This window comes from Cetorhinus maximus, chromosome 14 (genome assembly GCF_964194155.1).
Source record: "Cetorhinus maximus chromosome 14, sCetMax3.hap1.1, whole genome shotgun sequence".
In the NCBI taxonomy this organism is placed as follows: Eukaryota; Metazoa; Chordata; class Chondrichthyes; order Lamniformes; family Cetorhinidae; genus Cetorhinus; species Cetorhinus maximus.
Genome location: NC_135892.1, coordinates 80,716,280 through 80,737,313, shown reverse-complemented (window position 1 = coordinate 80,737,313; position 21,034 = coordinate 80,716,280). Strand labels below are relative to the sequence as shown.

Genomic DNA, 21,034 nt, shown 5'->3' with positions numbered 1-21,034 from the left:
AGGGACCTTGGCATGTGTGTCCATTGATCTCTGAAGGCTGAGGGGCATGTTAGTGGGGTGGTGAAAAAGGCATATGGGAAACTTGCCTTTATCAATCGAGGCATAGATTATAAAAGTAGGGAGGTCATGTTGGAGTTGTATAGAACCTTGGGGAGGCCACAGCTGGAGTACTGTGTGCAGTTCTGGTCGCCACATTATAGGAAGGGTGTGATTGCACTGGAGGGGGTGCAGAGGAGATTCACCAGGATGTTTCCTGGGATGAAACATTTAAGTAATGAAGAGAGGTTGGATAGACTTGGGTTGTTTTCGTTGGAGCAGAGAAGACGGAGGGGCAACTTGATCGAGGTGTACAAGATTATGAGGAGCATGGACAGGGTGGATAGGGAGCAGCCGTTCCCCTTAGTTGAAGGGTCAGTCACAAGGGGACATAAGTTCAAGATGAGAGGCAGGAGGTTTAGGGGGGATGTGAGGAAAAACTTTTTTACCCAGAGGTTGGTGACGGTCTGGAATGCACTGACTGGGAGGGTGGTGGAGGCGGGGTTGCCTCACATCCTTTAAAAAGTACCTGGATGAGCACTTGGCACGTTATAACATTCAAGGCTATGGGCCAAGTGCTGGTAAATGGGATTAGGTAGGTAGGTCAGGTGTGTCTCACGTGTCGGTGCAGGGTCGATGGGCCGAAGGGCCTCTTTTGCACTGTGTGATTCCGTGATAATTCTTAAAGATGCACAAACAGCAGGCATGCTGCAAACAGCAAGTCACAGAAACATCATTGAGGTAAAGAACAAAATAATCTGTTTCCCAAATGCTGGTTGAGTGTGGAATGATGTATTGCTCTTTAATTAGTACTCTGGGATCTTCACCATCCACATGAGGGAGGACAGTACAATGTTTCACCCAAATGATGGTGCCTCTGACAGTAATACTTCCTCAATACTGCATTGGGGATGTTGACCTAGATTATGTGCATATGATCCATAACTTCTGACTCAGAAGGAAATAAATGCAAAATTTGTTCTTCACTGAGTGTGCATGGTATATTTATTGATCATCCCTCGTTGCTTTGAGAAGATGGAGTTGGGCCTACTCAATAAACCCTTGCAATTGTTCTAATGATGATGCTTTCAGGGTGGTGTTTTCTAGAGAATGTCAGGATATTGATGATGAAGATGGTGATAATATATCTACGTTAGGAAGGCTTGATACCTAGACACAGCGATGCTCCCAGGGCATTGACACTCTTGTTGTTTGCAGTGGTGGAGGTTGCAGAGCTGGGAAACACTGTCGAAGAACGTTTGGTAACATCTCTAAGGGAATGAGGAGAGTGTATAGGAGAAATTTCTTCCTGCAGAGGGTTGTTAAGTAATCCTTGAAGCCTTCAAACCATTGTATTTCTGACAGACTATCTTTCCTTTATTTGATGGGTTACTTTTCAGATATTTCAGTTCATAATGCCCGCAATTCAACTTTGCACGTGAAGCTGCTTGACAATTCACCCAATTAATGGAGAACTTTTTTCAGGAACCATTTTAGTGTACTTATTTTTTTTTTTAAAACCTGATAATTGATGACTGAATGCTTTCACAATCTTAGTAGGGTGCGGCATAGGTTTACCTCAATTTCCCTTTCTGCAACGAGGTCATGATCCCACAGGATGATTTTGCGATCCTTCCCGCCCCCTGTAAGCAGCATTCCATTTCTCATTTGGCAGAGAGTAAATACACTGCCATCATGTGCTTTAATTTGCCTGCTGATCTGATATACCCCTAAATAATGAAAAGAACCAAATATAACTGATACGTTAAAACACTTTTTAAGCAACAGTAAGAATATAGTAAAGGTGGTAAATTTTACATTGCTTAGTTAATATGTATATTTCCTAATAATCTTCACTGTACAGATTAAAAAAAAACAAGCAAGGTTGGACTGTACTAGAGGGATCAAATTTGTGCCTATGAAGATAACAGATATAAGGTTCTGGGGACTGGATTGCTTTACATTTAGCAGTAATTTAGTAGGAATACTTTTAGCAGTCACAGGGGAGGCTGTTTAGTCCATTGAGTCTGCACCAGCTCTTTCAAAGAGCAATCTAGTTCATCCCACTCATTTGTCTTTTCCCTAATTTCTGCAATTTTTTTCTCCTTCAAGTATATTTCCCATTCTCTTTTGATGACTATATTGAATCTGCAGTCACTAGCCTATTGGCCAGTGCGTTCAAAATCCTAACCAAGTGCTGGGTAAAAAAAAAGATTTTCCTTATTTTCTTTTGCCAAACATTTTAAATCTGTCCCCTCTGGTTATCAACCCTTCAGCCACTGGAAACAATTATTTTTATTTAATCCATCTAAATCCTTCATGGTTTTAAACTCCTCTATTAGATCTCCTATTAGTCTTCTCTAAGGACAACAACCCAGCTTCTCCAATTTTCTGATGCAACTGTACTTCCTCGTCCCTGGAACCATTCTAGTGTCTCTCTTCTATTGTCACTTCAAAGTCATCACATCCTTCCTAAAGTGTGCTGCCCAGAATTAAAAATACTCCAACTTGGGGTCCTTGCCCCCCACTTTAAAATTGTACCAGTTAGTATGCATTCTTGTTTCATTCTTTCTATCAAAATGTATCACTTCACACTCTTCTCCACTGAATTGCATTTGCATGTGTTCACCCATTCAACCAGCCTGTGTCCTCTTTAAGTCCATTATTATCCTTCCCACTGTTAACTGCACCTTAAAGTTTTGTGTCATAGAATCATAGAATGATTACAGCACAGAAGGAAGCCATTTGGCCCAACGTGTCTGCGCTGGCTCTCTGAAGGAGCTAGTTACCTAGTGCCATCTCCCCGCATCCCTGCTCATTCTTCTTTTCAGCTTATAAATCCAATTCACTCTTGGATGCTTTGATTGAACCTGTCTCCACCACACTCTCAAGCAGTTCATTCCAGATGCTTGCTGCATAAAAAAGGTTTTCCTCATGTCGCTATTGCTTATTTTGCCAGTTATCTTAAATCTGTGCTCTCTGGTTCTTGATCTTTCCACCAATGGGAATAATTTCTCCCTATCTACTCTGATCAGACCCCTCATGTTTTTGAATACCCCTATCAAATCTGCTCTCATCCTTCTCTTCTCCAAGGAGAGCAGTCCCAATTTCTCCAAACTATGTAACTGAAGTTCCTCATCCCTAGAACCATTCTCGTAAATCTTTTCTGCACCCTCTCTAATTCCTTGACATTCTTCCTTGAGTGTGGTGCAATACTCCAGTTGAGGCTGAACCAGTGCTTTATATAGGTTTAACATATTTTCCTTGATTTTGCACTCTAGGCCCCTATTGATAAAACCCAGGATGCTGTATGCTTTATTGATCCCCTCTCTCAACCTGTCCTGCCACCTTCAATGACTTAGGCACATATACACCCAGGTCCCTCTGCTCCTGCATCCACTTTAGAATTGTTCCCTATATTTTATAACATCTCCCTGCGTTCTTCCTAACAAAATAAATTACTTCATTCTTCTCTGCATTAAATTTCATCTGCTACTTGCTGCCTATTCCACCAACATATTCATGTCCTTTTGAAGTTCTACACTATCCTCCTCTCTGTTCACAATGCTTCCAAGTTTTGTATCATCCACAAATTTTGAAATTGTGCCCTGTACACCAAGGTCTACATCATCAGGAAGAGCAGGGATCCTAACACCAACCCCTGAGAAACTCCACTATAAGCCCTCCTTTAGTCCGAAAGGAAACAATTAACTCCCTGTTTCCTGTCACTCAGTTTATTTTGTATCCATGTTGCCACTGCCCCTTTTAGCCCACTTTGCTCACAAGGTACTTGAGCACCCTTTATGCTTTTGGAAGTCCATCTAAACCACAACAGCTTTACTTTCATCAACCCTCTCCGTTAGTTCATCAAAAAACCCAAGTTAGTTAAACACGATTTTCCCTTAAAAATTCTCTGCTAGGTTTCTTTAATTAACCTGCAATTGCCCAAATGACTGTTAATTTTGTCCCCCTTAGCCATTTTTAGAAGCTTCCACACCACCAAGGTTCTCTCTAAATTTAAAAATTGTACCCTATATTTCCAAGTCCAAGTCATTAATATATATCAAAAACAGCAGTGATCCTAGTAGTGAACTCAGGAAAACATGACTGTATACCTAGCTAAAGCCTTTAAAAAAAAGCCATTTATCCCAACTCTGCTTTTTATCCATTAGCCAATTTTGTATCCATGCTAATCCATGCTTTAATCCAAGGCCTAAAAAACTTGAATGCAGTACTCAGTGTCAACATCAGACGTTCTTAAATCAAAAACAGAATTACCTGGAAAAACTCAGCAGGTCTGGCAGCATCGGTGGAGAAGAAAAGAGTTGACGTTTCGAGTCCAATGACCCTTCAACAGAACTGAGTGTAGTTAGGAGAGGGGTGAAATATAAGCTGGTTTAAGGTGGGGGGCGGGGGGAGAGAAGTTGAGGGTGGGGTGGTTGTAGGGACAAGCAAGCAGTGATAGGAGCAGAGAATCAAAAGATGTCACAGACAAAAGGATCAAAGAGGTGTTGAAGGTGGTGATATTATCTAAGAGAATGTGCTAATTAAGAATGGATGGCAGGACACTCAAGGTACAGCTCTAGTGGGGGTGGGGTGGAAAGATTGACAAGGTATTAGTTGTAGATTTAAAAATAATGGAAATAGGTGGGAAAAGAAGAATCTATATAAATTATTGAAAAAAACAAAAGGGAGGGGGAAGAAACGGGGTGGGGGTGGGGGGAGGGAGTTTAAGATCTAAAGTTGTTGAATTCAATATTCAGCCCGGAAGGCTGTAAAGTGCCTAGTCGGAAGATGAGGTGCTGTTCCTCCAGGTTGCGTTGGGCTTCACTGGAACAATGCAGCAAGCCAAGGACAGACATGTGGGCAAGAGAGCAGGGTGGAGTGTTAAAATGGCAAGCGACAGGGAGGTTTGGGTCTTTCTTGCGGACAGACCGCAGGTGTTCTGCAAAGCGGTCGCCCAGTTTGCGTTTGGTCTCTCCAATGTAGAGGAGACCACATTGGGAGCAACGAATGCAGTAGACTAAGTTAGGGGAAATGCAAGTGAAATGCTGCTTCACTTGAAAGGAGTGTTTGGGCCCTTGGACGGTGAGGAGAGAGGAAGTGAAGGGGCAGGTGTGGCATCTTCTGCGTGGGCATGGGGAGGTGCCATAGGTGGGGGTTGAGGAGTAGGGGGTGATGGAGGAGTGGACCAGGGTGTCCCAGAGGGAACGATCCCTACGGAATGCCGCCAGGGGGGGTGAAGGGAAGATGTGTTTGGTGGTGGCATCATGCTGGAGTTGGCGGAAATGGCGGAGGATGATCCTTTGAATGTGGAGGCTGGTGGGGTGATAAGTGAGGACAAGGGGGACCCTATCATGTTTCTGGGAGGGAGGAGAAGGCGTGAGGGCGGATGCGCGGGAGATGGGCCGGACACGGTTGAGGGCCCTGTCAACGACCTTGGGTGGAAAACCTCGGTTAAAGAAGAAGGAGGACATGTCAGAGGAACTGTTTTTGAAGGTAGCGTCATCAGAACAGATGCGACGGAGGCGAAGGAACTGAGAGAATGGGATGGAGTCCTTACAGGAAGCGGGGTGTGAGGAGCTGTAGTCGAGGTCAAGTTTAATAAAGGGTAAAGCTCCTATTCTTATCCAATGTTAAACCTTAACTGTAAACACAGAACATCGTACTCACTGCCCTTAAGAAAGTGGTGGTGAGCAACTTACATATGAATTGGGAGCAGGAATAGGCCACTCGGCCCCTCGAGTCTGCTCCGCTATCAATAAGGTCATGGCTGATCTGAATGTACCTCAACCCCACATTCATGCCTACCCCCAATAACCTTTCAACCTCTTGTTAATCAAAAATCCATCCATCTCTGCCTTAAAAATATTCAAAGGCTCTGCTTCCACCACCTTTTGAGGAAGAGAGTTCCAAAGACACACAACCCTCAGAGAAAAAAATTCTCATCTGTCTTAAATGAGTGACCCCTTATTTTTAAACAGTGATCCCTAGTTCTAGATTCTCCCACAAGAGGAAACGTATTCACCACATTTGCCCTGTCAAGACCCCTCAGGATCTTAAAGTTTTCAATTAAGTCACCTCTTACTCTTCTAAATTCCAGTGAATTCTTGAATTGCTACAGTCTGTGTGGTGATGTGAGGTCCACAGTGCTATTAGATAGGGAATTCCAGGAGTTTGGCCTAGTGACGATGTAGGAACGGCAATATATTTCTAAGTCAGGATGATGGGTGATTTGGAGGGGAACTTGCAGGTGGTATGTTTCACTGAGCCTGCATCCCTTGTCCTTCTAGGTGATTGAGATTACGGGTTTGGGAAGTGCTATCATAGAAGCCTTAGCGAGTACTGCAGTACACCTTGTAGATGGTACACACTGAAGCCATGGTGCACCAGTGTTGGAGGAAGGGACTGTTTAAAATGGTGGTTGAGGTTCCAATCAAGTGGACTGCTTTGTCCTGGATGGTGTTGTGCTTCCTGAATGATGTTAGAACTGTAGTGATCCAGGCATGTGAAGATTATTCCATTACACCCCTGACATGTGCCTTGGAGATGTTGGCGAGGCTTTAGAGAGTCAAGAGATGGGTCACTCACTGCAGATAACCCACTGAACGTTGCATCAATCAGTGAACATCCCCAATTCTGGCTTTATGATGGAGGGAAGGGTCACTGATGAGGCAGCCAAAGATGGATGGACATGGACACCACACTGAGGAACTCTTGAAGCAATGTCATGGGGCTAAGGTGATTGGTCTCCAACAACCACAACCATCTTCTTTTGTGCTAGCTTTGTCTCTAGCTAGAAGAGAGATTCCTCTCATCAATTCCCATTGACTTCAATTTTAAAGGGCTCCTTGATGACACATTCGGTCAAATGAGCTTGATGTCAAGGTCAGTCACTCTCGCTCCCCTCTGGAATTCAGCTTTTTTTGTTCATGTTTGGACTAAAGCTGTAATGAGATCTGGAGCTGAGTGGTCCTAGCGGAACCAAACTGAGCATCGATGAGCAGATTATTGATACAGGAAGATGTCCTTAGTGTGAAGGTAGGACTTCGTTACCACAAGAACTGTGCAGTGGTCACTCCTACCAATACTGTCATGGCAGGTGTATCTGCGACCAGTAGTTTGGCATGGACAAGGACAAGGTCAAGGAGGTTTTTCCCTCTTATTGCTTCCGTCACCACCTACTACAAGCCCATTATGGGAGATATGTCCTTCTGGACTCAGTTGTTTCGGTCAGTAGTAATGCTACCAAGCCACTCTTAGTCATGTACAATGAAGCCCCCCCATCTAACATATATTACCACCCTAAGTACATCTTCCAAGTGATGTGTAACATGGAGTACTGACTTACCATCGGAAATAGCATGCCTAAAGGTAAATATAACCAGCTAGAATAGTTATTCTATTACAGGTAAACTTGCACTGATTTGAATGAGTTGTTTTTTGAAAAAGAAAAACTGCATTTACCTTTGGGTCCTTTCCCCTGTGCAGATTCCACAGTAGTTCTATTCCAAATTAGCATAATCCCTCCAGAATCTCCAGTTAGCACATCGCCATTCTCCAAAAATGCTAAACACTGTACAAATTTTGGTTTTTCATATTTCTGAAAGATATGAACATTGAGGGGTTTTAGAAATATTATCATCCACAGTGTTTTGGTTTATGGTCTGATGCTACATTTTGAGTTACAACTCTTCATAAAAAAGTTGTTAGGTAGAACATAGGTAACTGACTTTCCTCATCATGTGGTAGTACCTCAGCATGTTTGATGCCTCTTTCAAACAGCCTAGCTGAGACCAAAACTTTAGGTGGCTGAACCTTCACAATACTGTGCTTCTTTATCATGTTGTGGTGTGCCATCCTTTTAAGTTTGTTTGACATTTCCACTTTATTCCTGGTAGTATTTAAGGAAATAAATGCCTTTTCTACAATTTAATTTAAAATATGTTCATCAGTTATTCTTCTAAAAAGAAAAATTCTGCGAACATATCATTAGACATTCTTTAACATAGGAGGAAACATCAATTATGTCTTAGGGCAGGACACTTAAAATAGGCAAATTACAAGGATTAGCAACACTTAACTCCAAAGCCAATAACTATGGGTTAAAAAATAAATGTCACGACCTGGAAAATAACACAGCATTTAAGAAATTAAATTGCAAGTCTCAACCTGCACTGACTTCAAAACTTATCTGCTTTCATTAGTTAGGATTTGAAACTTTCAGCCAAGGCTCTAGACAGCAGGAAGAATTGAAAATTAAAGGTCAACATGTGCATACCTTCAAATTGACTGTCTACAAACTTGCATTAATAGTGGAATGATTGGGAAGGGAAAAAATAATTTAAAAACACACTAAATCAGATTTATTTGATGTTCATGAAGGAGGAGTACAGTTGAGTGATAATATTCACCCACTTTGGCACATCTTCCCAAGAAGCCTTTGGGTCTCCAAATCACACCATTCAATTGCCTTTGGAATGAATCCACAGTCTTTGCTTCCATTATCTTACTTGGAAGACCATTACAGATATCATTCATTGTTTGAGCAAAGAAGTTCTTCTTGAGGTAAAAGCCCAAATCATTCAAGTGGTTATTGAATGCGGTGATGTAAATTGTTTTAAGCAAGAAATTCCAGAGCTGAGAGACAAAACAGCCGAAGACACTACTAATGGTGGGACATAGGGAACGGTGGATGCACAAGAGGCCAGTATTAGAAATACACAAGAGTTCTCAGAGGGTTGCGGAGCTAGAGAAGGTAACAGAGATAGGGAGGACTGAGACCATGAAGGGTTTAAAACCCAATAATGAGAATTTTCAATTTGAGGCATGGGGGGGTGGGGGCAGTACCAAGAGCCAATGTAGACTACTGAGATCTGGGGTGAGTGGGATTCGAATCGACTTCTGACTCATGCAAGAGTGCTACCTAGTTAACCACGTCTGACACTAGAGTGGCAAGGGTACGAAATTTGTTGTATGGGCTGAAGGCAATGGCTTCAATCTTTTCAATGTGCAGCTGAGGAAATTGAGACCCATCTAGGACTGCACGTGGTGGGAGGGTCAAGCTCAGTGGCATTAGTGTGCAAGTGGAACCTGACTGCACGTCTCCAGATAATGTCACCAAGGAACAGCATGTAAATGAGCAAGAAGAGGAAAGTTAAGGGGGCAACAAAGGTAATGGTGCAATGGCAGGAAGAGAAGCCAGTTATGGAGAAGCCATTTCTGAAGAAGATTCATACAGACTCGAAACATTAATTCTGTTTCTCTCGCCACAGAGGTTGCCAGACCTGCTGAGGTTTCCAGTATTTTCTGTATTTATTTCAGATTTCCAGCATCTGAAGTGTTTTGCTTTTATTTTAGGGCTACTTTTTCTGTTCAGTATAATGCTGGAGTACTGAGCATATTTGGTAAAGTACAGCAAGACTCAATAGTACTTGATGTAGTCCAGCCAGAATCGCACACTGCACCGTTTAAACTAGATAGTGGCTGCAAGATAGGGAACAACCAGGGAAGGAGAGAGAGAGAAAGGATTCTAATGGAGAAAAGGGCATCAACAGTGGAGGCAAAGGAGTGTTTGAGCAGCCTGGCAGCTGTAGAGATATCATGACAAATGATGGACTGTTGGCTAAATCTCACAGGGTTTCAATCTGTTTCCTGAGACTCCAATCCCCTGGATTCCCGAGTCTGCACTCCAGTACCTACTCACAAACACAACTTCAGCTCCTCAGCTGCATCAAGCAGAACACTAATGCTCCAAATGGTTACCTTTGCCCAACAGCCCACAGCATGGAATCACCAAACTTCTGCTGCCTTTTCAGACCTCTAGGGCTTCTCCAGCCCCTCACTACTGGAAGCCTGCCAACCGCAGCACTTATACTTGTTTGGAGCCTCTTTCTCTCCTCCTCCCTCTCGATGGTTCCTTCCCTACTTCTCTCTCTCTCTCTCTCTGGGACCTGCCACGCTCACTGGATTCCCTCTTTGGGGCCTCTCCCTGTCTGGGACTCTCTCCGGTATGGCGCCCTGCTCCGAGGTCAAGTGATCTAGGTTTTGCACCGCTTTTCATGCAGCCGCACTGCTGTCAGAATGGTCAAATCCATTCACTGCTCCAGGAGAAACCCAGAACAGAGCATGTGTGGTCAGACAAACTGCCGCATACTGCACACACACTGAAACTCATGGCCTGCCAGGAATTGCAGTCCGCAGCCTCCACCAGAAACCCCCCCACTTCCCCCAAAGACAAAAAGGTTAGTCAGTTTCATAACAAATAAGTGCAAGGCGATCCAGCTTTTAGTATCTTTACATAAGACTTTTGACGTCCAGTATGGATGTTTCCAGAATTTTGCTTGCAAATTCAAGGCTGAGTTCACCCATAACAGCTCTGAAGAAGAGTCATACGATCTCGAAACGTTAACTCCGTTTCTCTCTCCACAGATGCTGTCAGACCTGCTGAGTTTTTCCAGTATTTTCTGTCTTTATTTCAGATTTCCAGCATGCACAGTATTTTGCTTTTATCACCCATAACAGAATGTGTATGTCTGCCTGACAGGAAAGTGCTTAAATCATAGTTGAAAATGTTCAAGTATTTTCAGTTTGTGAAATTACACTTTAAGAAGAATTAAGGAGAACTACTCACATTTTGCACATTCTTCTAATTTGTCTTTCTAATATTCAGTGCTAGGGGTCTAGTGTCAAGGAAACTTATTTCTTACTGGTCTCACTTTATCTCTGTGTTTGCTAATTGCTTATTTTTTCCCTATGCTGCTTTCATTACCTTATTTTTATAGTAAAAGCTTTAACTTGTCTTATGCTCTGCCTTTTTGCTCCCACTGTCATTTTAGAGCAAGTTATTTTTCCCCCTAAAGGGTTTTCAGTGGCTAAAAGTCAGTTGCAAAGTTTCTGAAAACTGACACTGACGCAGCATAGATCTATTCAGTCAAATTGTGATAGGAAAATTACAACCAAATCCGGAATGGTCGTTGATTCAAGTTTTAACTCTTAACTATATTTGTATAGCAGAAGGAATAATAAGGTTTGTTTAGTTTCCTTTTGAAAATTGAAGGTGAAGTATGTTAAGTTCTTGGAAATGGATCAGCCATGTACTGTGAGCAATAAGGTCTCCCACACAGAGGGCTTGCCCTTCTTTGTTTTATCTTAGAAGAGCATGCCTGATTATATCAATGTGAATCTATTGTCCAACTCCATCAAAATTCTTAATTTTATGTCAGCTTATGAAGAGTTATGCCCCGTAGCCTCTGTTGGGGATTAACACAATTTAGTTTTCACTTGCAAACTTCTTTTGTTTCTGAATTTGGATATATTATAGCATAGAGCACAGTATTCTCTTAGTGTTTCGCTGGAACATGTAAAAACTTACCCCAAAAATTCCTTGTTTTCTAGCAAGTGAGTTTCCATTCCATGTCCAGAAAAAGATATGCGATTTGCCACAAGTTACTATTGTGTTGGGATCTGTAGGGTGAAAATCAGCAGCAAGTACTGACTCATTGGTGCTCTGTTCAAAAGAAAACACAAAACCATTGCATTAATGACTTTGATTGACAAATAAAAATAAAGCACACTTATTCTTCTTAGTCACATGAACAGAATGATTATCCTTTGTGGGAAACTTCCATTTTTTTCTCACCGATTACAAAATTAGTTTGACTAAACTTCTTCACAGCAGGTACTGTCTTACTTGAAGTTTTAGCTCTTCTATTGCACAATATGTCATTATAAAAAATGAGCATTCTTTACAGCACTTTATTTAGATTTATTAAAAAAGATGAAGGACGTTATATTCTCGGAAATGGAACAGCTTTTTCCACCCACTGCATTCGCAGCTACACAGAAAGACTACTTCTGCTTTTCCACAACTCAAAGGATGACTTATTTTATCAGTGTTTTTTTCCTTTTTTTTAATCCTCACAAACTCTGAATTTTGTGTCCATAACATCACAGAATGTTGTAGCACGGAAGGAAACCATTTGGTCTATTGTTCCTTAACCTGCTCTTTGAAGGAACTGCCCATTGTGTCTTGTGGCCCTTGCGGAGATTTTTGTAATTCAGTTACAAGTTGCAGGATTTTTCTGTTTATTATATTGGAGATAAAACAGCATAAACGTATTTCTCAAAACTTTACTACTGTAGTGGTTCTTTAATCCAATAGCCTAGACAATTTTTTTTGTTCTTTCATGAGTTGAGGGTGCCACTGCAAGGTCAGCATTTGTTGCCCATCCCTACTTGTCCTTGAATTGAGTGGCTTGCTAGGCCATTTCAGAGAGCAGCCAAGAGTCAAACACATTGCTGTGGGTCTGGAGTCACGTGTAGGCCAGATCAGGTAAGGGTAGCAGATTTACTTTTCCAAAGAGCATTAATGAACCAGATGGGTTTTTATGACAATTGATGATAATTTCATGGTCACCATTACTGAGACTAGTTTTTAATTCCAGAATTATTAATTGAATTCAAATTCCACCAGCTGCCATGATGGGATTTGAATCCACATCTCCAGAGCATTAGCTTGGGCCTCTGGATTACTGGGCCAGTGACATTACCACAATATCACCATCTCCTGTGAACTACGACAGGGTACAAATTTAGCAATATTTAAAATCTTGAAGGTACTTCCACTTTTAATACTTCGCTGTACCTGCAATATATCAGGTCAAGTTTACTGAACTTTCACAGATATGTTAACCTGCGACTGTGTGACTATTTCATTCACTTAAATTAGCAACATTGTGATTTGCACTGTTAATTAAAAATGACTAAGTATGTTTATTTCTGTGCAGCTAACACACATACCTTTATTTCAGCAATTTTGGATTTTTTCTGCCATTCCCATACAGTTAGCATGTGGTCATTGGAGTCATCCACTACACACAAATGAGTACCTGAATCCTAAGATTTTTTTTGAAAAAAAGCAGATGAAGACATGTAACTTCACCCTTACAAAGCCTGTAACATTATAAAGGTACATAAGCAAATTGAATATATAGGTATATTTAGTGCCAGGTGAGAAGTTTGATATTTCTGATCTTAACATCAAATATGAAATTCAGATATGAAACTAGTGTTGCATTGTTTTGGATTTCATCCTTAAGTCACATGCCCCATTGTTTACAGGTCCACAACCAGCCTTCTGTGTCTTTGACTAAGCTTCTACCCAAATAGCACCTTATGTAGCTCAATGTCAAATTTTGTTTGAACACGCTCCCATCAAGTGTCTTGGGACATTTTACTGTGTTAAAGATGGTCTATATATGTAAGCTGTTGTTGTAAGGAAGTGCAATGGAGAAATTCAAATCACAATAATTTATTCCTCATTAGTGCCAAGTGTCTTCTGTGACATTGCTACCAACCAGTTCTCACAGGGCCCATTTAGATGGTACTTTTAGAATTCCTTCAACTCTTTGGAAACCAGTTTTGCATATAATTTTCCAATTATAGTACATGGTTTGTAGAATGTTCCCACACACTGATAATTTATTGATCATTCGCAAAATACATGTCAATCAGGGATTAAATTGAATTAGCCAGTATCCTTGCCTGTAAATTAAACTCTGAGGTGACAATTTCTTATTCCAATTTCAAAATTTAGCTTACCCAATGTTATTTAACTTAAACTTGCTGTCAGGATGCTTGAAATCACAAGTGTGTGAATATTCACCAGGAGTAATTGGATCACTACTGGGAAGAACCACCTTGGCTGAAAAGGGAAAACTTCATTAACCTCAGACAATTCTCCATCCAAGGTCAAGATCAACTATGTGTCATGATAATGAAAGAAAAACACTGAATTGTGTCCAGAAATATTGGACTTCAAAAATAAGACCTGAGTTTTTAAAAATGCACACAAGCCAATGGCTGGAGTGCTGCAGGGTGACTCCCTAAGAGGTAATGGAACCCCACCCTGTTGCCAGACAAGGTACTATTGAAGACATCCAGAAACTAATTGGTCCCTGCGGTAGAAACAATGGAACATAATAGGAGATGAGCCATCATCTCATCAAGCAACCCTGTGTGCAATGCCCAGGCATATTTGTGAATTCGCATTCCACTTGGAATATACAAAGAAGGAGTTAAAAGTGAGCTGAAGCATTGCCCCAGTGTCTGTCTATTGGTGGGTGTTCTGAAAGCAAGTGCTGAAAGTTTGACTCAGAAATAACAGCCACACTCAGTATCCCTGCAAATTGCCATTTTGCAGGTATCCCAATGTCTCTCCCACTCTATCGAATTCAACACGACTGGAACCTTGAAACTTACTATTCGTCTACCAGAGTCAATTCTACTGGAATCTCGAATCACAACGCTCAATCACCTACTCCCCACGAGTCAAGCACTGTTCTGTATAACTTTTAAAATATATTTATATTCACTTACTTCAAGCTAAGTTCTTACTTTTAACCTGTATGACTGTATACGCATGTGTTTTATCCATTATTGCCTTTATTAGTTAATAAACTTACTCTTACCTTTAGCTCAAGAAAATCTGATCAAATTGGCTCCTTCAAAGCCAGAACAATTGGGTCTGGGAAAAAGGTATCAGCGAAAGCAATCCTTATTAGATTAAATCTTGTTGCGATGAACAGAGAGCGGCGGGTGGGGGGGCAGTGGTGCCTGAATTAAGACAGGGAGCCAGTTCATCCCTCGTCACCAAGGCATAACAATTTGGGGGTGTCCCAGCCAGACGGTAACAACTTGAGGGGTCTTGCCTGGGTCAACAACATTGGGGAACCTCACTTGGGGGCGGGTCGTAAAATATGACAGCACAAAGCCAGGATCAAAAGCCTGCTCTGTACAACTTAGTGCCCAGTAAATCATTATGGGGCTCTTTTGGTGATCTCTGTTATGACTACATGAAACTATTTCAGATAGGACCCGGTATTACACCAACAGGAATTTCTATCTATGGATGTAGTGAGGCATTTTCCAATCTGCCTCTACAGCATAAACAAGATAACAAAAGTCTGGGCGAACTAAAAGAAAAATTGGATCAGTTTTTGACTTACAGCAACTTTTCCTGTACATCAAGTCTGGATATGCTGAACATTGTAAAGAATGAATCACTGGCAAAATATATGGTTTCAAATTTTCTGTGTCATGTAACTTCAGAGTCAAAATAACCTCCAAACACAGGCAAAGGTATGCACATTCATTACGAAAAATAAATTATTATATTTTCCAAAGTGTCAGTTTCTGTAATGATAAATTAGCCAGCTTTTAGAATTTTTAGCTGAGGTTCTTGGAAGAAACTTTGAGAGAGCTGTCAAGTTTTCTTTTCCAATCAGCAAATATTCAAAACAAAAACAGTTCAGCCCCAGAAGCAATTGGCACTGGTGATACAAATGTAAAAAACACTGCAATAAATTACTGAAGTGCAATATTGCTTTCATACTTACAGCTTTCGAGAAAGCCAATGAACCAACTCCTCGTTCAAAAGTTCCAAGACCAATTATCTGTAGTGTTGCTAGGCTAACTGAATCCCACACTCGCACGTGAGGCTGTAGGGGCTGAATTGAAATAATAACAAGGCTTTTGTTTTGACCAAATATATGTTTATTTAATGCAGATGTATTTGCCACAGTCAAGGTAAATCATGCTACTAAGGTGCTAAGCAAAATAGCTGCATGAAATATAAATGATACCTTGAAAATGTAAGCTTTTTGAAAAAAAGTATATTTAAAAATATTATATTGTTCCCATAATAGCTCAGCAAATTTCTCCAGCTAAATCATAGACCAAAATGATCCCAGCTTGATCCCCTGTCTGTGCTGAGTTAGCCAATCTTGGGCTGACAGCTTAGGAGCACCACAATTAACTTCAAAATCTTTTTAAGTTAGGGAGGACTCCAATTCCTGTAGCAACCCTGCCTGGAAGTGCATATAAGGCAAGAATATTATCAAGTTTGGCAGTTGCATGCCCACTGCAATTAAACAGCATATTAACACTCAAAATCAAGTTTCACACAATAATCATATATGGTTGGGAAGGTAAGGTAGAAAACTTGAGAGGAATAGTAGGAGAAGGTGGTGGTGGTGGTGGTGGGGGGGGGAATTGAGAGCTGAAGAAAATTAGCATGAAAGTGTAGCTTAAGAAAGTGAGACCCATAATCAAATGAATAGGAAACATTAGAAAACTTATTAAACATAGGGAGTTGCGGTCATTTATCAGAGTGACATGCACCCAAGTAAGACTACATTTGAAAGTCAGGTCTGAGGTCAGTATTGCAGCATAGCCATAAATAACGTCAAAGTAACTTACACACTAGGAATATGAAGCTAAGGGAGATTATAGAGTTAGAGTGTGGCATCCCCATGGAAGAATTTGAGAGCAAGGATGAAGAGTTTACATTTTAAATGGTAGGGAACAGAGAGCTAGTATAGGTTAGCAAGGTCATGCATAATGGACATTTCAGACAGCATATGAGCAGCTATGTTTAGCAAAAGTTAGTGTTTGCACTAAATGGATGACCTGAGGTCAGAAAGAAGGAAACCAGAACCAAATGGCCTAAGTATGGCTAAGGATTTCATTGGTGGAGGCGGGAGATGTAAGATCAGAGGTGGGCGACGTTGCGCAGGTAGAGCAGCTGATGGGACGGAATGGGTGGGGACACAGTAGAAATTGGCACAGAAAACAGTCAGCACTGCTCTCCTGGTTATGGGAAAGAAAGTAAAATAATTAAAAGTAGACCCCCACCCCTACAACACCCAAAACAGCTGGTTTACACCAATCCTTTCTGCCCCTTACAGGATAATGACAATTCTTGGTTGAATGCACAAACTGAAAAAATGGGGGAAAAAAGTTTTCTTCAGCAATAAGTTCTTCAAAGATTTCTTCACAGTACAAAGGAACCTGTGTCATTTATACTGCAGTTGTCCAGAATATTCATGGACAAAGCCTTGTGAATGACACTGCTTCATTGAACAGCTCCACCAGCCTGTCTTTCTGAAATAAATTAATCTCAGTCCAAGAAAACCTTACAGCTGAAGAAAATTTAATTTCAATTTACTGTTGGATTGTACTAGTTTTTCATTCATGTGTCCACAGTATGCTGAACTAACCATACGTGCAAAACTAAAATGTTAGGACTTGATTATCCAACAGAGGATCACATTGATTTGGTAGATAATGGAAGTGATACTTTAAAACTGGGCACGTCATCAAAATCCTGGTTGCATTGGAGGTTTGACATTTTGTACAATTTTTTTTTTAAAGTATACCTGTACTTACTCTTCCATCTTTATCTACACCAGCTATCTGTCCTGTTGCAATCTTGATTTTATCTGGATGAACTGCAAGGCTGCAATAAATTGGTCAAAACAGTATTAAATATCTTAAACAAATTCTGCATACATATATTGTCACATTTTTCATTTGATAACACATACAATCATATAATATGCTGAGGTAGTCTTTTCTGGGTGGATGCAACTGCAAATTTTGGCTCCAACTGAAATATGTGAATTCCAGTGATTAAATTGTCACTCACGAATGTATCAAAGTCAACTAAACAAAATGCCTGAAGCAAAGCACCATTTCAGTTGAAACCAAATCTATTCCGCAGTTTTCTGTTGATCCCTTGGAAAATACTAATTTACTTGTAAGTCAATCTTACAGTGTGAAGAGGATCATTGTGATTCAATGGCTAGTGTTTCTAGCTGGAATCTTCTGCCATTTCCAAGTTTTTTTTACAATCTCACATTCCTTTGGTACACAATTCCAGCAACAATATACTTGCTGCCACCAGCTGCTGATTGGAGCTACAAATACAGTGCTCAGCATGGGCATTCCAATGGCTACTCAAAATGTTTTGCAATATATGAAAAATAAAAGTCCTCATGGTTTCAGAGACATGTTCATTTAAGATTAGGAAAGATCAACCAATCCATGTTGCATCAGTATGATATGACTATCTTTGAAACAGCGCCTAAGCATCCACTCCTTCACCACAGGCAACTGGAGCTCCAATGCATACTAACCAGGGATGCACTGAAGCTGCTTGCCAAGGTCACTTGTAAAAAGCTTTAGTATGCTAGATCTTTAGCATTTTACTGTTTTGAATACTTCTTAATCTCCTGCTTGATTTATAAAAATATGCATATTGTATGTCAGTAATCCACAGCCTGGATTTTAGCCCATGCGAACAGGTTGTTAAAATGGCGGTTGGAGTTATTCACACCGTATTTCCAACACATTCCTACTGACTGTCAGTTTAACTCAGTGCCAAATGGGGTCAGCAGGGGGAAGTCCACTCCAGCCAGGCAGAGGCCTAATTAAGATGAAGAAGTGGGTCACCAGTACTGCAACACAATTTTGGGTCCAAGTATTGTGAGGTTTACAACGTGCCACATTCCCCTTCACCCCCACCCACCCCAGCCATGGCAAGTTTACTTTCAAATTTTTGTTGGAATTTCTTGTAGGCAAGGAGGAGCACGAGTAGGCACCAGGTACCAACCTGTATTTCAGCTTCCTTAGCATGGCAGGACAGGCTCAAAAGGCTAAATGCCCTATTTACATTTTCCCCACCTGGCTACTCCCTGCCAGTTCCTTGGAGGCCCCTCCACTCAGCGCTAACTACGTGGGGAATGCTTCTTTTGGCCTTTTGCAATGTCTGGTTCCCAGCACAATTCCTGCTGTGTAAAATTTTGTTCACTCTTGTTTATTGCTTTAAATCTGTGTTCTCTGGTTACCAACCTACCAACCCATCTGCCACTGGAAACAGTTCCTCCTTATTTACAATCAAATATGTTCATGATTTTGAAATCTCCATCAAATCTCCTCTTAACTTCCTCTATGCTAAGGAGAACAGCTCCAGCTTTTTCAGTGTCTCTACATAACTGAAATCCCTAGTTCCTGGTTACACACTAGTAAAATTCTTCTATACTCTTCCTAAGGACATTAGCATCCTTCCTAAAATATGATAAAATATTTAACACAATGCCCCAGCAGCAGCCTAACTTAATAAAGGCTGAGCGTAATGACCGGGCACACTTTAGGCGTCTATGTAATTATTTGTGCATTACATTGTTGATGCTGATTCGCAAACTCTTCCTACTGCAAGACTCATGTGGGACAGTCCCAGCAACTGATCTACCATCTGTCTGGTATTGGGGGGGGTCAGCCTAAAAACCATGCAATTTTCTGCTGCTTTCTGATTGGAACAGGTAAGAAGTTGGCTGGCTGGATTTAAATGAGGCATGCCCATTAAAATTGATCATGTTTCATTTTGCTATGGTCAGGCTGGGAGTTAATTTGCTAAAGCGATTCCTTACCAGAGTGAGAGGGAAAACAAAAATGGCTGCTGAAGATACTAGGTGCTTTGTGGGAAATTGGTGGCCAGAGGCACAAAGTGAAAAGTTCACAAAGTTGTAAACAATGTGGTGATAGTGTTACAGATGGGGGACAGATGGTAGGATGGTTCCACCTTTTTTCCGCCTCTTGACTGACCGCAGATAGATGTGTTTTAAAGAAGAAATGTCTTAGCCCCTTGAGTGCTGTGTTTTCAAGAACAGGCAAAAGACAGGTTTTCTGATAAGTTTTTTAAAAAGGACGAATAAATGTTAATTTCTCAACACTCAAATGTATTCACAACATCACCCACTCAGACACATACACAGACAGGAATAAGTGATTATAAAAGAGTAGCATGCACATGGCTTTTTAAAAAGTCCAAAAATTCACTGCTATACTTGAGTCCCTTGAAATGGAAGCTTAAAACATTGTAGGTCGGATGATTCAATTTTGGTTCACTGAAGAAATGGAGGTTAGGAGTTTCCTACGATGGATTCAGAGTGACTTACTGCTTGTAGCAGCAGGTTTCTGGCATTACTCCAATCGAGGTGCAGTCAAATCCCTGTAGCAAAGGAAATTGATAGGTAAAGGGCTAGTCCCAATTCTCTGCCTGCTGGTGGATTTTATGCAGGGTCCTTCCTTTGTTGGGATGGATCTGTTCCCTCTGAGTCTCCTTGTCTCCCAGACTGACCGTGGCTGCTCTCAAAACGCGTGTTAATAAATGTTCCCGATTACGACCTCGTTTCTGTCAGATGACCATATTATCTGTTTCTCCACTGTCCACACAAACAGTCTCTGACAGCTAGAGCATTGACACATAACAGCGTTTGAGTTTCAGCCATTTGCATTCCTTGTGATAGAATGGGTTTCTCTTCATGCCCATTCTGTGGAATTCCATTCTGCAGCCAAGATATTTGCAGGGCCATTGTGAAGTAGCTTCTGCAGGTATTTAGACAATGGCAGGAACAATCTGTTGTATTTTAATGCCTTCTCAATGGAATGTTCCAAAAGGTCATTTGCATTTTAATGCCCTGTCCAGACAAGCATTCTAACTTCCAACCTTGTGTGGTTGCATGTATATTTGCAGGCAAGAAAGGAAGTCACCTAATCGCAAAACTCCATCTTGTTTCAAAGCAGGTTGTCCATTCCCCATAATAATAATATAAAAGCAAAATACTGCGGATGCTGGAAATCTGAAATAAAACAGAAAATCCTGGAAAAACTCAGCAAGTCTGGCAGCATTGTTGATTAATAGACATAGTTTAAGTAAGTTATATTGGTATTTGTGGGTATTAGGAATGAATTTTAGCTTTAATGTTTAAATTTGATTTGTATTTCCGTATCTGTGTGTTAAGAAAGGTCAAATGGAGTTTTAGTTTCACTTTAAAAGGTGCTTGCATTTCTAATGAGAGTTTTATGACTGTAAGCTAAGTTAAGCAAATAATGGTAGAAAAAATACAGTGCTGTTGTCTAGCAAGGGGGGTGGGGGGGAGGGGTCTGTCCAGAGTGGCAGGTCCCCCCACAGGCACACACACAAGAAGAAAAGTAGCAGCTTGATTTTGGAAGCTGTCTGAGTTCGGTTGGTTTGGAAAGTAGCTGCCAGAGAAACTGGGGCAAAGAGGACAGATAGCCAGTCCCATGCTAAAGAAAAGACCCCAAGATCCAGGAGAGTGGAACAGAAGAAAGTCCTAAACAGGCCTTCTAGTCA

General features: G+C 41.1%; 1 protein-coding gene across 5 annotated transcripts in view; it reads right to left on the bottom strand.

Moving 5' to 3' along the window:
- Positions 1 to 21,034, bottom strand: part of eml4 (EMAP like 4) — a 367,604-nt gene that overhangs the window by 58,865 nt on the left and 287,705 nt on the right. For all 5 annotated transcript variants that reach the window (XR_013578703.1, XM_078557148.1, XM_078557147.1 and 2 more), the window contains 6 exons: positions 17,266 to 17,335; positions 15,435 to 15,545; positions 12,838 to 12,933; positions 11,411 to 11,545; positions 7,504 to 7,639; positions 1,615 to 1,766 (listed from right to left, as the gene is read on the bottom strand). Coding sequence is in view for 4 of the 5 variants with exons in the window: in XM_078557148.1 (XP_078413274.1) it covers positions 1,615 to 1,766; positions 7,504 to 7,639; positions 11,411 to 11,545; positions 12,838 to 12,933; positions 15,435 to 15,545; positions 17,266 to 17,335 (700 nt within the window). In the remaining variant the exon portion in view is untranslated. The remainder of the gene's footprint in view (positions 1 to 1,614; positions 1,767 to 7,503; positions 7,640 to 11,410; positions 11,546 to 12,837; positions 12,934 to 15,434; positions 15,546 to 17,265; positions 17,336 to 21,034) is intronic.